The 15369-nt window shown below is 40.3% G+C and overlaps 1 protein-coding gene across 1 annotated transcript; it reads right to left on the bottom strand.

Annotated features, from left to right (window-relative positions):
• Positions 1-32: 32 nt before the first annotated feature.
• tax1bp1b (Tax1 (human T-cell leukemia virus type I) binding protein 1b) lies at positions 33-15286 on the bottom strand. The gene is made up of 18 exons (XM_041043527.1): positions 15180-15286; positions 12597-12790; positions 9382-9484; positions 8685-8875; positions 8413-8571; positions 7348-7496; positions 6895-6985; positions 5971-6156; positions 5553-5804; positions 4549-4719; positions 3910-3982; positions 3480-3598; positions 3216-3341; positions 2591-2677; positions 1880-2081; positions 1615-1772; positions 1397-1482; positions 33-1116 (listed from the first exon to the last, which is right to left on the bottom strand). The coding sequence occupies exons 2-18, from the start codon at positions 12771-12773 to the stop codon at positions 918-920; spliced, it is 2529 nt and encodes an 842-aa protein (XP_040899461.1). The 5' UTR covers positions 12774-12790; positions 15180-15286; the 3' UTR covers positions 33-917.
• Between the last annotated feature and the right edge of the window lie 83 nt (positions 15287-15369).

The following is a 15369-nucleotide window of genomic DNA, read 5'->3' as shown; positions in this document are numbered from 1 at the left end:
TGTTTGGACACCACACAACAGCTGGATGACTGTTCAGTTTCAAACAGACTTTATTAGTTAATATTAGATACATGAAACTCACTTAACAAATGAAACATTTCTATGAATGGAATAACTTAATACCGTAAAAGAGAAGAACAAAAGAGGGAAGTTTAACAGAAGCTCAGCATGCACTGATCAGCTGATATGAAGGTTTGTAAAGATTCAGACACATTAAACCAATTAAATAGACAAAAAGTCTAAACTAAAGGAAACCTAACGTAAAACAAATCTATATCATACACAAAGTATCAAGGCTTTCACAATATCATTGGCTTTAATTATTCTAAAATAGATGATCTGACGATATACTGTATAATCATGTCTGGATGTAATCACTGAAGATTTCTCCCTGACTGCATATAGTGCACCAAGGCTGCTTTCTAAAAAGACGGAGCGAATGACTTGTACAGTGATGTTTACGGGGGAGAGGGAAGCATTTGGTTCGATGTTTTTAAATGTAAGTTTGGTAAACACTTATCTCTTTCCCTGATTCGTTACGTCCTGTAACCTAACAGATCTGTGAGAGCCAAGTCAATTTAAAGTCATTTTATATATATATATTTATATACGTACAACAGTCGTATCCCCCTAAGTTATTCTCCTAATCCAAGTGAAGGGAAATCTTCCACCTATAAAAAAAAATGCTCTAATTTGCAAACAGATTTAGTAGCCCTGCAACACACACTGAATCAGAATGTCATTTTTAAAATGTCACACCACTTCAAAGTGTTTCTAAGTTGAAGTAACAAAGCGAAAGTCAGAATAGTCCTAAAGAGTGGATCTTCACACCATTACATGCAGAAAAGAGTGCAGAGTGAGTTATTTCAGTGGTTGACAGGAAATAGGCAGAGCGGATGTGCTGATGTTCTGTTTCTCTAGTCAAAGTTGAGCGGGTGGCCGTCGAAGTGAGTGAGCACGTGGTTCTCAAACACCTTCTGGTCGCAGTCCAGCGGGAACTGCTCGCTGCACATCGGGCAGATTTTCCAGTGGCTCTCCACATGCTCCTCGAACTTGCTCTGGTCGTAGTTGGGTGGGAAGATGACCTCACACAGTGGACATCGTTTCATGTCCATGCTGCGCGAGGAGGGAGAAGCAGGAGGACAGCAGAGGAGAAAGGTGGGGAGAGAAAGCTCACGTTAATGAGCAGTCAAGTGATGATGTGGGCAAACCAGGAGCGCGGGCTAATAAAGGGCATCTGTCTGATGCGATGTGGGTGGCCTGCTGCTCAGCTAATGCCAACAAAAGGGGGTTGTGCGGCAGAACAAACACTTGACACATGTTACAATGCACAGGTTTAGAAACTGTAGAGTGCGGCGAACTTAGGTGGCATTTATGAGAGTTTCGGGCATGTTACCTGGGATCAAAGCAGAAAGCTGTTTGTCCATCGTTCACAAAAGGGCTGTGTGTTTCAGTTGCTGCAGGCTGTTCACTGGTATTACCCTGAGAAAGAAAGGTAACACAGCATTTACAAAATCTGTCCACTAGTTTATTGTAACTATTTAGCAAGACAGAGAGACACAGAGTCAATTTAGCAGCATTTAACTGCACACAGCCCATGGGAGAGAGGCTTACATTGTTGTTGTTTTGCTTTTCCTCAGACTCCTCGTGGCCTTCTGGCCGGCTGTGGTTGCGGGTGGGTTGGATGCACACCACATTGCTGTCCCAAGAGGGTGGGCCCGCAGGGGGAAGCCTAAGCAGCTGGTCATCTGAGAACTCCTCATCTGCCTCATCTGCAGGGAGAGAATTCAGAGACATAGCTACTGTAAATAAATGCCAATCATGTCTGCATTTGTTGAGGGTAGAAAGGTATTTGCTATTTTCTAAAAAGAAAACCAACCTTTTGCATCTGAGATGGAGTAAGGGTTCCCAAACTGCAGCTTGCTGGGGCTCTGAGAGACCAGCAGAGGTGTGGGGGCATCCTGGGTGTAAGGGACCGGGTACTGCAGGAATAAAGGCACACTGGACTGGACACTCTCCAGGCTGGTTTTCTCACTGGCCCCCTGATCTCCCTTCCTGCTGCTGTTGGCCTTCTGGAGCTCCTGGGGGTGATGCAGTAGCAGAATAGTTTTTCACTACAACAAAGACCACTGGTAAAATTAAATGCCACCATGGGCAACATTTTTTCTTACATTCACACAGCAGCTCCTGAGCTGTGAGTTCTTGCTTTTTGTGTCGCTCACACAGTTTAATTAGCGCCTTCATTAAAAAAGAAACGCTTCTCCTTTTCAAAGGGAATGGGACGCTCTGTTTTATTGATGCTAGTTGCAGACGCCAATGTAATTTACAGTCTAAACCTCAAATTGGGTCATTCTGCTTCTCTTAGCTGTAACAGCATTACCCCAAAGCAATATTTTAGGTCAGTGAGGACCTTGCTGTGGTCCAAAGTAATGGAATGGAAAATAAGAACTCATTTACTTACTTCTACAATTAGAGGCATATTAAAGACAGACCAGATTGGGAGAGGGAAAATGGCAGGGGAATGGCACTTTTCAGGGAATTTTTAGAGCAGAATAAGTCTATAAAAGAGAAAATGAAAGCTGTCACTAACCCCTTCCAGTTTTTCCTTCTCCTTCACAACAAGTGCTAGTGTGTCCTTCAGTTCCTTCAGCTCCCGTCCTTTCTCAGCGACCTGGCTCTGTTATAAAGAAAAAACACAAAAACAGAGGAATGAAGGGACATTTTCTTCTTCTCAAACTTTTGATGTGCGCTGCTGATTGAAAAATGCATCACTGAAATACAGTCAGACCTCAGTGCATGGCATTAATTGATCACACCCATAAAAGGCCCTTTCCATTTGCTGAGGAATGATTTATGTACAATACCGCACAAAGCAAAACAACCTGTTTGAATTCCTCTGAGACACTAAGCAAATATCCGTCTGATCTGAGCCAAGTGAAGCATTAGCCAGGCAACAGGAGAGGACTACTCCGAGCCAAGCTTCGCTTGTCACCAGAGCCTGACATAAACAGCAGTAAAACGTCGTCTCACAGATAGGCCTGCTCATAAACAACACTGACAGAGCGACTGTGTTCAAGGGGAGAGCATCAAAGGCTTGATCCCTGAGCTAAACCAGCCATACACAGAAGAGTCAAAAGGCGGACCTGCTTCGAAAGCAGCAGAGTATCGATGGCGGCTGACGATGCCTGAGCTGTCTGAACTCCGGCTATACTAACCTTGTAGCGATCTTCCTCTGCTGCCAGCTGCAGCTTCAGGTTTTCATTGGTCTTCAGCTGCTCCTTAAATTTCACCTCCATTTTGGCCAGCTCATCAGCAAACATGCAGCTACGCTCCTTCTCCTCCTAAAGAGCAGTCACAGCATATCATACCATTGTACAACAGAAGTCCTCCTCAACAGGGTTTCAGCACCTAATTCTGGGATAAATGACCAGTAACACGATGCAAAAAAAAAAAAAAAAAAAAAAAAATTGTTTTCTTACCGCCAGCATCTGCTTGCATTTTCTGTACTTGTCATTTCTGTCAGACGCCTCTCTGCTGATGCCTTTTAGCTTCTCCTGGATGATGGCTTCCAGCATGGGATCAGCAGAGCCTGGACTTCCTGTGAAGACAAGTCAGACAGTGAGCTGAGGCAAAGCAACGGTACATAGTTATTTCTCTATTGGTTCATCTGTTGATAATTAAAATGACAAATTAATACCCTATTATACTTTAATATGACATGTTATAACAACCCACGTATAAACCACTTAAAGACCAGAGTCCAAAAAAAACTGATTGACTGATTTCTGAGGCAGCAACCAAGGAGATTACAGTGTTGGTAGACTCATACAAGATTCTAAACTTTATCAGTACTTCTGATAATTGATTGCAGTTTTAACCTACTCTTTGGCACAGTTAGATGTAACGTACCTGGCACTGATGTGTCTGGACTCGCTGATGCAGGGATTGTTGTGGTCTCTTGTGCTGAGCTCCTCTTCAGCTCCTACAGACAGGAAAAAATAAGAGGTGAAAATTTGCTCTAGATGCAACAAGAAGACAAACAAATGAGAACGTAACAAAAGAACAACAAAACAGTGAAAGAAATGGTTACTTCTGGCAGCTGGTTTTGATTCAGTCTGAAGTCTTGTGACCAAAATGTGTAGTGGTTTTAGTCAAGTTTTAGTCATTTGATAAAAAATTAAACAGTGGCATTCTAGTCTCATTTTCATTACACATTTTTTTATTTCCATGTCTTCAATACACCTTTAGGCTACAAGTGTCACTATCTTTGTGTACAGTTACCATGGTTACAGGTGGCTCTGGTGACTCTAGCTCTGCAGTAGTGCAGACTGATTCACCTCAGTAAATCTGGCTAGAATTACTGCAGCTACCTGTGCTGTGTGTGAGTCACTGAGAGGCTGGAGTGGTCGAAGAGCCTTTCTAACTCTGAGGGTATTTAATGCCATGTGATGGGCAGGCATAGGGTTACAGGAATCTAATGCAAGTTCCATGCTTTAACTTGTCAGGGGCATGTACACAGTATGTTGTCTTGTATCTGGTGGGACCTACCCCTTGCTGCTCAGAGAGCTTAAGCACTTGTTTTTGCAGTCGCTGACATTCCTTGTATTTCTCCTTGTAGTGTTCTGCGGCCATGTGCAGCCGCATCTTCAGGTCCTCCACCTCTCTCTGCAGCTCTGCTACAACAGCTGGGTCTGCAGCAGCCTCCTCTTCTGCTTTGGCCTTGTGACGAAAAACATTACAACAGGACAGATCAGACACATTAAACACAGTAATGGAGTGACTGCAAAGACCCCTCTATGAAGATGTAATGATAAAAATGGGACCCGTATTAATAGTGCCTTTATGACTATGAGAAATAGTCTACGATGTCTAACAGCCTTTTTATGATAAAGGGGTGCTGTCAAATGATTCTATGGCAAAAGTGTGGTGATCAGTAAGTAGCTATCATTATAACATTATAACATATAACATAACTATTATTTAGTTTACATCTGACTAAGTCTGAACAATGGAAAGAATTACAGCCTCCTTTAACAACAGAAGCTGTAAAACCACCTGTGGGAGAGACCTTTTATTTCTGTTTCCATTATTTCTTCTTCCATTCTCTCCATACCCATTACTTTCTCACTGACTGCACCAAAACACTGCATTTGTTGAATATGGAGGGACCAGAAAAAAAATAGAACTATCCTGATTTCTAATCTTGCGGTATGATTGTTTTGTGGTGAAATATATATGCATTTTGGATCTGAATATGTAACACACACAAAAAAATACAAAATCAATTTCTTGTTTCTATGTTATTATTAAAAAATTAGATTTAACATATTGTTAATTTTTGGGATATTATTTGAAAATTATCTCCAAACACTTCAATGAAAACTGAATTTGAATACGCTACCAAAACTTTTTAACTCATGACTACTCTGATAGATACAACACATCACCTACTCCTGCCTACCATGGTGTCAAACATGTCTAATAATGTTATGTTTCATATGATGCTAATTCATTACATGAAGCCTGGTACTTAGATTGACCATCATCCTTACTGCTTCCTGCTTGGCCTCTGTCTTCATCTGCTCTACCACGTGCTCCAGGTGGGCACACTTGGCCTGAGCTTCAGCCTTTGCCTGACGAAGGGCATCGGCCTCCAGCTTCACGTGGTAGAGTTCAGACATGGTGCGGTCACGGTTCCTAGCGGTGTCCCTCAACTCAGCTGCTAACAGGGAGGACTGCTGCTGGTTGGCCTGGAGCTGCTCCTCCTTCTGCCGCAGCTGCTCCTTCAGGGCCTTTATATCTCCCTGCCAACACAAACACATTTTAAGTGAACGTTTTTAATTTCCTATAAATGTATTTTTAATTCTTATCTTCAAATTATCATATGATGAATCAAGTTAAATACTGCACATGACAAAGCTAAAGAGGTGTTGTGACTTTATTAAGTTTTGAAAACAAAATTCTGGGTACCAAGGGGGGAACTTTGGCCAGGATCTCTCTGTACTGTTTCTCATTCTCGGCGAGGCACGCCTGCAGGCGTCCCACCTCCTCTTTAAACTGGGCAATGGTGTTTTCCTTGTTTACATCCACAGACTTCAGCATCTGCAGCTCTGCGCTCAGTTTAGTGTTCTCTAGCTCCCGGTTTTTCAGGTGAATCTGGTGCACACACATGCCCACACACACACACACACACACACACACACAGATGAGGTTATAAAACACAAGAGAAGTTATAAAACATAAAGTTGTTGGCTTTTGCCTCATTTATATAACACCAATCACAATCATTTACCAAAGAGCATATGACTATTAAAATAAATGTTGCGTGACCTCAATTACAAAACAGAAATTGAAATAGGCCCATAAAGTTTTCCTTGTACAGCGACCCCAGTGTGATGGTGCAAGTTAAATTAGGAATAGGTTTTTGGCTCCATTTCCATGGCAACAGTACAGTATGTGGCACTCCCAGTTCCTGTGCAGTGCCCACCACAACAAAGACGCACAAACACCAGACAGACCAGAGGAAGACAGAAAAAGGCATGCCCTGTTTAGACTAAATGTTTGGGCAAGAATATGCTAACTAATCCCAGTTGTAAAAAGTAGAAAACAGGAAGGAAACAGGAAACGTCAATGACCGGGACCTCTAATATTCAGGAATCTAATGCAACAAAAATATTGTAAATTATACAGGACTATAAAGCTGTCACTAACTCAGCAGTCAACCGAACCACTGCTGCGCCAACCCCACTGACATAATCGTGACATGAGCTACATAGATGCCACCTACCCGAACTGAGACATCCCTGTTTTGTTATTAATCTTTATCTGATCAGAATCCAATGCTTTTGAGGAAATACATACAGGAAACATATTAATACTTCTAGTACATTATACCTTATAGAGTTCCTTCTCATCTTTCTCATTCTTGAGATGAGATTCAAGAGCCTCCTTCTCTGAATTAAGTTTCTTCACTCTATCTTTGAGACTAAAGAAAAGGTCAGGAAAAAAATGGTTAGTCACAGATTGTATCACCCATCACAGTGTCTATGTTCACATTCAGTGTTTGGAATACACTCAAGAAATAAGTTGCACATAAAAAACGAAGACATTTGATGATCACAAGAGAAAGCTGGGATTCCTCCTGAGATGATGTTAGAGCTAAACATACTTTCAAGATGATATATAAATACACTCATTGACAGACAATTCTCGCAAGGCTGTTTGCTCAAATGACAAAAACAATTCTGAGTGAGTTTACTCGGGTTATTCTAATGATCAGAGAATATCATTTTCTGTGCATGTAACCAAAACCAGCAAACCAGTGAAAGCCTTCCATCCTGAATTCACCTGTCCAGCTCGGTTTCCTTTTGTAGGCCCTTTTGAGTGACACCAATCAGGTCCTCCTCCAACTGTATGACTCTGGCTGTGGCTTCCTCCAGTCTCCTTTTTACTTCTTCTTTCTCCTCTAGCAGGGCCTGGGAAGAATTCTGCACCTCCTAAGACAATAAAATATAATCAAGTTTTAATGTGCAATTAAAAAAAAAAACAAAAAAAAAACTGTGAAGACCAAATCAAATACAGAGTTTGGTAATGTGCATGATCTAATGAAGGCATTGTCATTGTCATTCTTAAAGTAAATTATCTGTGCCAAGACCTGCATAACTTAAGACAGGGATAAAAACTAACATGATATAATAATGCTAGCTCCCTTGCATGTTGCTTTCCATCTCTGCATTTGACTGTAAGCTTGTGGAAAACGTGTGCAGAACATAAAAAAAATTATTGTCAAGTCTAAATCAAAATGAACGTTACGTCTTGAGTTTTGAACTTAAATGACATCAAAAAAGCAAAAGGAAATTATTTTTTTACAGTTTGTTTATAGGCAGAATTTTGGAATCTTTATATTCACACCACATAAAAAAAATCATATAAAAGTATAGTCATAAAATTAACAGCCACAAAATCTGTAATCGTGTTTTCATCTGAAAGTCGTTTTAATACCAGCAGATTTATGGCAGAGGACAGTAATATGAATTATTACTGACACTGCTTTTAAGACTTAATACTATGCTATAAAAAGCTGAATTACAACTTTGATAATACAGACATTCATATCTGTCAGAGTGTGATTTATACTTTTAGTGGATCAGGAGTTTGGATAGCTATGCATATTTGCAGTCTTTCGCTAGGGGGTGCTAAGAGACTGTTTGGCCAAATGTACATCTGTACTTGGAATAACTACAAGAAGTAGACAAAAACATGAATCATGTAAATTAATAATTTCAGCATGTGCTGAAATACAAATACATTATTTAACAAAAAGGAAAGAAGGCCTTTTGTTTCATTTACCAGATCTGCAGTGACGTGACTTATCCCTTCCTTTCCCCTTTACTACTAGCCCTCTTTGCTTACTTGGTTCTCTCTTCTCAGTTGGGCACAGGTCTCTTTTTCTTGCTCATACTCCTTCTGAAGCTTCTCCTTCTCAGCCTCCAGCTGCTCCTTCTCCTGCTGCAGGAGGGCCATGTTTTTTACCAGCTCGTCCTTCTCTCTCTGGGCTTCTTCCACCTTTTGCTGCAGAGAGAGATAAATTGTTCAAGATATACGGTCCATTCACATAACAATAACATCCAAACAAGACCCGTGAACACTGATTTATGAACTATCTCTGCTGAGGAACACGCTACCTCGAGGAAGCCAGCCTTGGTGGTGACCACCAGGATGTCAGAGTTGCATTCATCCTCCACAGTCAGCAGCTCTTCCTCTGAGGGGCTGTTGGCACGAAACTGGAATGGTGTGCTGGCTCCGCGGATCTCACCTTTGTGGGTCACGTAACAGAACTGATAGAACTCCCCGTCGTCATTGGGCACATAATATCCTGGGGAAGAATGACACCCAGTGAATTCAGTGTACTGAAGTACAGAGTAGCAAAACAAAAGATATTCCTGACAAATCTTAAATTCATTTCAGTCTTTAATTTAATTCTAATTGCACAGTTAACCCAAATTTATAAAGAAAAAGTGTAATTATAACTGTGACATAAGTGTGTAAGTGAGGGAAGTGGTGTGCTGTAGTGGTTCAGAGATCTGGAGCAAACAACATGCATGTGTGATATTGTGGGTTTGAATCTAAAAAGCGAGTAAGACACGTCTTTCCCCCCTTTCGTGTCAGTTTCCATTACTTAATAAAAAGCAGTATAAAAGTAAAAATATCCACCTAAACTAAAACGTCCTTAACACCAGATCAGAGATCTGTGGGAAAACGTTTCTTATTTAACTCTGGCCACTGATTTGGTATTAAAGTTTTAACAATCCTCTGAACAGCCCTCTGACATGTGGTTATTAAAAGGTGTCAAAGTTATTTAAAACTATGGTATGATCTTACCCTGAAAGACCACTGTTCTGTTGACTGCGGTGCCTTCCACATAGTTTTCAGGAAGAGGTGACCACAAGAATGTGTAATAGTCCCTCGCTGTGCTCCAACCAACCTGTGAGACATTGTGGGGAATCCATTCAACCAAGCGCTCTCACCACATCAGTGTAAGATAATAACAATGGAGGATTAACAGGGAGACTTCCTAGAATCCACACAGTGCCACCTCCAAAATATCTCAAACCGGTTTATTACAGTAATCGTGGGGTTTTCGGTCTACATAGTTACGATAGTGCAAGACGATGCCTGCTGTGACTTTTTTTTTTTCCCCCTCAGAAGAAAAAATATAATTTCTGTAAACCACTCCAACTCCTCGTCACCATGTGCATGTGGACCGGCCCTTGTCATGAACAAGCCTGACTGTGGAAATGTAGCTACAACTCACTTCCAACAGGAAGAGGGAAATAGGTGAAAATTTTATACATAGGCAACTTGAAAATAAAAACCAAAATGTAATTATATGTATTTTATGTGTTGTTAACTGATGGCTGATGAGGGGGGAGTGTAGAAAATACATCCATAACTTCAGCCCGGTGCCATAAAACTGTCAAACAAAATCAGAGTCACATCGAGTGGGCTGGCTTTCAGTGTGCACACACAGGCACACACATGCATCTACAACAAGCCCAGTCAAACCAGCTTATTACACCAGCCTATACCACAAAACATAGATTAGGGTGTGAAGTGACTTTTCAAAGTTTTGTCCAAATTTATATATATTCTGAATATCAATGCAGGCAGATGATGCTTAAACATAAACAGTCGCAGCAGATGTTGCTTTTGATGTCAGCAGACTTTTTCTTTCCAAAAATCTGGGCAGTTTATTCTCTCACCTGTGTACAAACAGCCTACAGCTACAATACAGCGAGTGTACATCAGAGCCAGAGATAGAAGGCCCTGGTGGTGCTCCAAAACCCCCAATTGTTACCAGCGCACTTCCAGCCCCCAGCAGTAAAGAACAGGAAGCAATTAAAACATGCACCTAGTTAGTAAGTGTCATTACTGAAGGCTAGCATTCACCAGTCCACTCATTAGAGCTGCAGAGGTGGTGGAGGGTGAAAACTCTGAGAGGAACTCATTCACTTACAACAGACTGGCCTGCAAAGTTTATAAATAAGGCTAGAGGAGGAAGAGGTTGGGCAGAGCTACCAGTAAAAACTGGACTAATGACTCAAGCGACAACACATGCAACACTGCAGTCTCCAAAAACAAGACGAGAAGTTACAAAATGATCATGAGGCCTACCAAAGCGACACGTATTTCAGTTCAAACACAGCATTTCACCAGCATTCCAGCAAAGTCGAGCTTCTGCAAGAAAGCTGACGGGAGCTGGTGGCAATGTTGCTGCAGGAGGTAATGGATTGTCAGTCAGACTGTGTAAAGTCAGGAGCAAGTTGCTCATGAATCACACAGAGAGGCTGTGCTCAGAGACAGGTTAATTATAAAGCTGTTCTTGCTTTGTGCTGGGCCACTCTGACGACCTGTCCCAACAACATTCCTCCAAGAAGCTGAGAACAGCTCCCATCAGGCACTATGGTAAACGTTCCAACATCAAAGGGCCAAAGGCTGCTTTTGTCCATGAGCAAATAATAACCTGTCTCCCATATATTTATCGTCAATAGAATATTTAGTTTTTGTTTGACTTGCCAAGTAAAAGTGTGTAATTTAACCATTTGTAAATTATTTTAGGCTGACATGTGAATGCATAAATGAAAAAGTCTGAAGACAATTCATTTTCAATGTAGTCATAATTCTTCAAAGGCATTTGTTTTTTTGAACAATCTTACTGACAGTTGTGCTGACAAGTCACATTACAACTGACTGAAAGGTAACACATTTTCCAGTTTTACCTACAGTGCATCGCTTAACTAGACATATTTGGAGTATGCACTGTCTTCACATCAGAAGCATACTAAATAGATAAAAATCCTTGGGAAAATGGTCGCACTCCCGGCGACCTAAAGCAGAAGCTGCTCTGCTTGTCTGGGAGTCAATAGCAACTAAATGTGTGAAGGAGCTAACACAAGCGTATCCAGGTATCGATGCATACAAACGCAAGAACTTGGCACCAAACGTTTCATCTGTCAGCACTGCCAAGAACCTTTACTTGATTTAAGATCCTGCACTCAGCCTTTTCCAGCCCAGCTCTGTTTTTTAGAAGCTCAAGAAATTAGTGATTTTAAGATCCGCACTGCCAGTTGGTGCCTACCTTGAGGCTAAACACAATGTGATGTGGCATCCAGCTACAACAGAGTGCTGTATTTAAATAGCCTCCAGACATTAGCCTGACATGACCTCATTTTTCAGTGCACTTGGCAATAACCTCTGCATACCTCTATTTCTAAAATCTACAAAACTCTCACGAATTGCAAACACTAAAGATATGAATAATCAATAATTCATTTTCAGGCAGAATTTTGGCAGGTTTTCATTAAATTTATAAAGACATCAACAATTTAAATCTCTGATGTTAATCAAAACTGCAACAATATGCCTTGGGTGGCTTCATGTCATTACTGTATAATATGAACCTATGAGCAAAAAGCAACTGTTGCAACCACAGTCATCAACAGGCAAACACTTTTTAATCTAGTTTGATTTAACCCAAGGTTCCATGTTGGTCTCGAAAAACCTGGAGCCACATGCTTCTTTCTACATCCACGATTCACTACAGATGAGGCTAAAATAAATTACTGCCACTGTTTTTGATTTTATGTGCTTCTCTAACAAGATCCATGTGGGATATTCAAGCGTGTGGTGGGGGTCAAAATGCACCATTAACTCTGCCAAGCTCATTTTTCAAGCAAACATAACAATGGCTGACTCACACTTTCTTAATTTTTCTCACCACTGAATTAATACTTTATTCCCACTTTTTTTCGTAAAATCCCAGTAATGTATTTTCTTCTAAATAATAATTGTGAGGCCTGGCTGCTAAATGTCGACTGGCATAGATTCATCCATTGAAAGTTAAGTCACTAAGATAGCCAATATATAAGAGATGTCATTCAATACATCCTACACAGTATGTTCTAGCCATCAAAACACATATACACAACTACAAGTAGTAAGACTACTGCCACTACTTCTACTCCTACTACTTATATTTGTTCACATCTTGTGTTTTCTTCCAATGATTTTATAATACATTGAACAGGGATGTTCACCTTGAATATGCCAACCCAGTCCTTTGGATGTGGTTTGATGAACTGCGTCAGGGTATAGTGACACTCCAGTGCAGCATGTGGCAGGTAACTCTTCCCCACATTTTGGAAGATGACGTGGGCAAAGTTTGATGTGTCCATGTTGTTGCCTAATAAAGTCCCATCCAGGAATAGTGCCATAAATCACTCAGTAGGGGCTACACAGGAGGAGACAAGCAACAAAATATGTGATTAGAAACCTACAGTAACCACAGAAACAACTACAATAACATATGACTAACTGAAGAGACAAATCAGCTCCATGAAAGGAACTTTAATTAATTCTGACATTATTACAATGAATCTATGTTGTTACTGAATAATGTGTCATCTATCCTATCAATAGTCTAGTTCACAATAAAAGCAATTTGAATCATATCTTTTAAGATTATAGACATTTTACAGTGAGAACATGTTGCCATTTTTGCTAAGCCTGATGATTCTGATACTCACAGGGCCATTGTCAGCTTTAGACAGCAAATACAATACTTATTTAAGGAGCTGGAATGATTGCTTTTCAATCCAGAACCACATTAAAATGTTTGTTCCATTATTTTGTGACCCCAGTCTATGGCAGATTCCCATAAGACTCAAAGATGGGCCTCTCAAACAATCACTCAAGCATTCAAGGAACGTCACCCAGAACATGGACATTTCTACCTTAAATTTTGAGTCACGCAGTGTTTGTTTATGGGATGTGTTTTCCTCTGTTCAAACTTGCATCAAATGAAAAATGCAATTAACCTGTAATTTTTAAGTATAAATCATATACAGTAGACAAATGTCTGCAAGTGACAATGTGCCAAGGGTAGTACCAGTGATTACATTTTTTTTTTGGTGAAGTGTTCAATGCTCAGTCAGCAAGAGCAGATGACAAGTTTGACACGCTTGGAATCAGTGTCCAAAGTTAGACAATGTCTGATTTGAAGGAAATTGTCTATGAAAAGTGCAAATCTGGATTTTCAACAAAAGCGTGCATTTGCTCAGATATAGGTGTAGGACTGTACACCAGAGGGCAAACGGCCTCCTCCCTGTTTAAGACAGTTCACACACAGGCTCACAGAGACTGCTCAGGAGCCCTTGTCAAGATGTTAAGCTAAGAAAAAAAACCCCTCCAAGTTTGTCATCAGGAAACTATTCTCAGATGACCAGCAAAAGTTATTGTGAAACCCAGGCAAATTCCATGACACTGAAGTTCACATTACAAATTATGCTATTTCACATCTAACACATGATGGACAAAAAATGTAACAGGTTAATGATACGGTAGTTACATCCATACAACCTTAATTTGTCCATAACACCCTAAAGTAGCACTAGTGCCTGTCTTTAGCCAATCACACCTTTCACTGCCCATTAGTCCTGTTCAAGTGATGTATTTATCCAATGATTGAAGACAAATTCCTGATAAATACAACACAGTCATGTAATACTTGACATTTTTGAGAATGAATGCTGACTGTTGAAGCACAGTTTCACTGATACTGCTGACAGGCAAGCAAAGGATTATGTGACACTGTGTCCTCATGATTTTGGCAACAACTTCCTTCCTAAAATGCAAAAGTAAACTGTCCTTGCCAATGTTTTCCTATTGGAAAGTTTTTATGTTCTCTCTTCTTTTTAGCTCTTATCTATTTATCTTTTTAGCTCTCTTTATCTATGTTTGTGTCTTTTAAGGTAGTAAGAAAACCAATTTGTAAACAATGATGAAGCACAGCTTCAGGTTTTACTTTCGATGTTTTGGCATGCTTTACACCTCACACATTAAGACTTTTATTTATATTAAAATGGATGATACTGATACTGATTCACAGATTGGCAAGACAACATTACTTTCAATTTTCTATATTCAAGTATATTAAATATATTATATTAAATTCTGTGATAGTGCCAACTAATTTAAATGAGAGTAGAGAAAAACTCTTCTTGATACAACTGGTCTGTAACTAAACTTAACAATATAAAGGGCAATCGTGGAAAGGTGCATTTTCTATTTGGGCCTCAGCTGATATTATTTTGCCCGACGTAATGAGGCCTGTGACGGTCTACACATGTCCTCGATGACTATCGGAAACTCTGAAGTGAACCATACTGTCGTCTACAGCAGTCACCGAAGTTCTCGATCGGATGTATAATTTGTCAAAAGTCCACGGTAATGGCTGAAACTGACAAACTGGCAACGACACACAACGTGGCGAGGCCTAATGTGAAAACAGTGATCATATCTGGCTAAGTTAGCTATGTGGCTAACTAGCTATCGTTAGCCACATACTTTACAGGACAATAATACGTGTTGAAATCAAGGCACAAATATATATGTTCCTTTGAAATGTATAAACTACCTAGCAAAATATTCACTCTAACTGGTAAATTACACAGCGATAAGTTAGAAACGTTACAACGCCCTTAACGGAAAAAAACAGTACTGCTATCAGCTGGAGGACAAGGTTAGCTAACGTAAACATCTAGCAAATCTAACTCGGGGTAGCCTCTAATCGTGTCAAGTGGCTTTATAAGTCACATTTATAAAATAAATCTTAAACATACCCAACTGCCATGCTGAACAGACGCTGAAATCCGAGTGTATCATAAAAACAATTGTTGACGCAGTTCAGTGCTTTCCCCTGCCCTCTTCCTGGAATAATAACAACATTACGTCATTTCCGGAAAGGGGACATACTCGGGAATCCCACCAGGCTGAAATGCATAAATACATCAATGACAACTGAAAAATAAT

This window comes from Toxotes jaculatrix, chromosome 8 (genome assembly GCF_017976425.1).
Source record: "Toxotes jaculatrix isolate fToxJac2 chromosome 8, fToxJac2.pri, whole genome shotgun sequence".
Taxonomy (NCBI): Eukaryota; Metazoa; Chordata; class Actinopteri; family Toxotidae; genus Toxotes; species Toxotes jaculatrix.
This window is presented reverse-complemented; position numbering and strand designations above follow the sequence as displayed.

Bases quoted from the DNA above. Each gene is read 5' to 3' on its own strand.
- tax1bp1b (XM_041043527.1), bottom strand. From the start codon at position 12,773: ATGGCACTATTCCTGGATGGGACTTTATTAGGCAACAACATGGACACA. The intron at 8,572-8,684 runs GTAGCGTGTTCC...CTCTCTCTGCAG, and splicing joins CCAAGGCTGGCTTCCTCGAG to CAAAAGGTGGAAGAAGCCCA. The intron at 3,599-3,909 runs GTACGTTACATC...TTGTCTTCACAG, and splicing joins TCCAGACACATCAGTGCCAG to GAAGTCCAGGCTCTGCTGAT.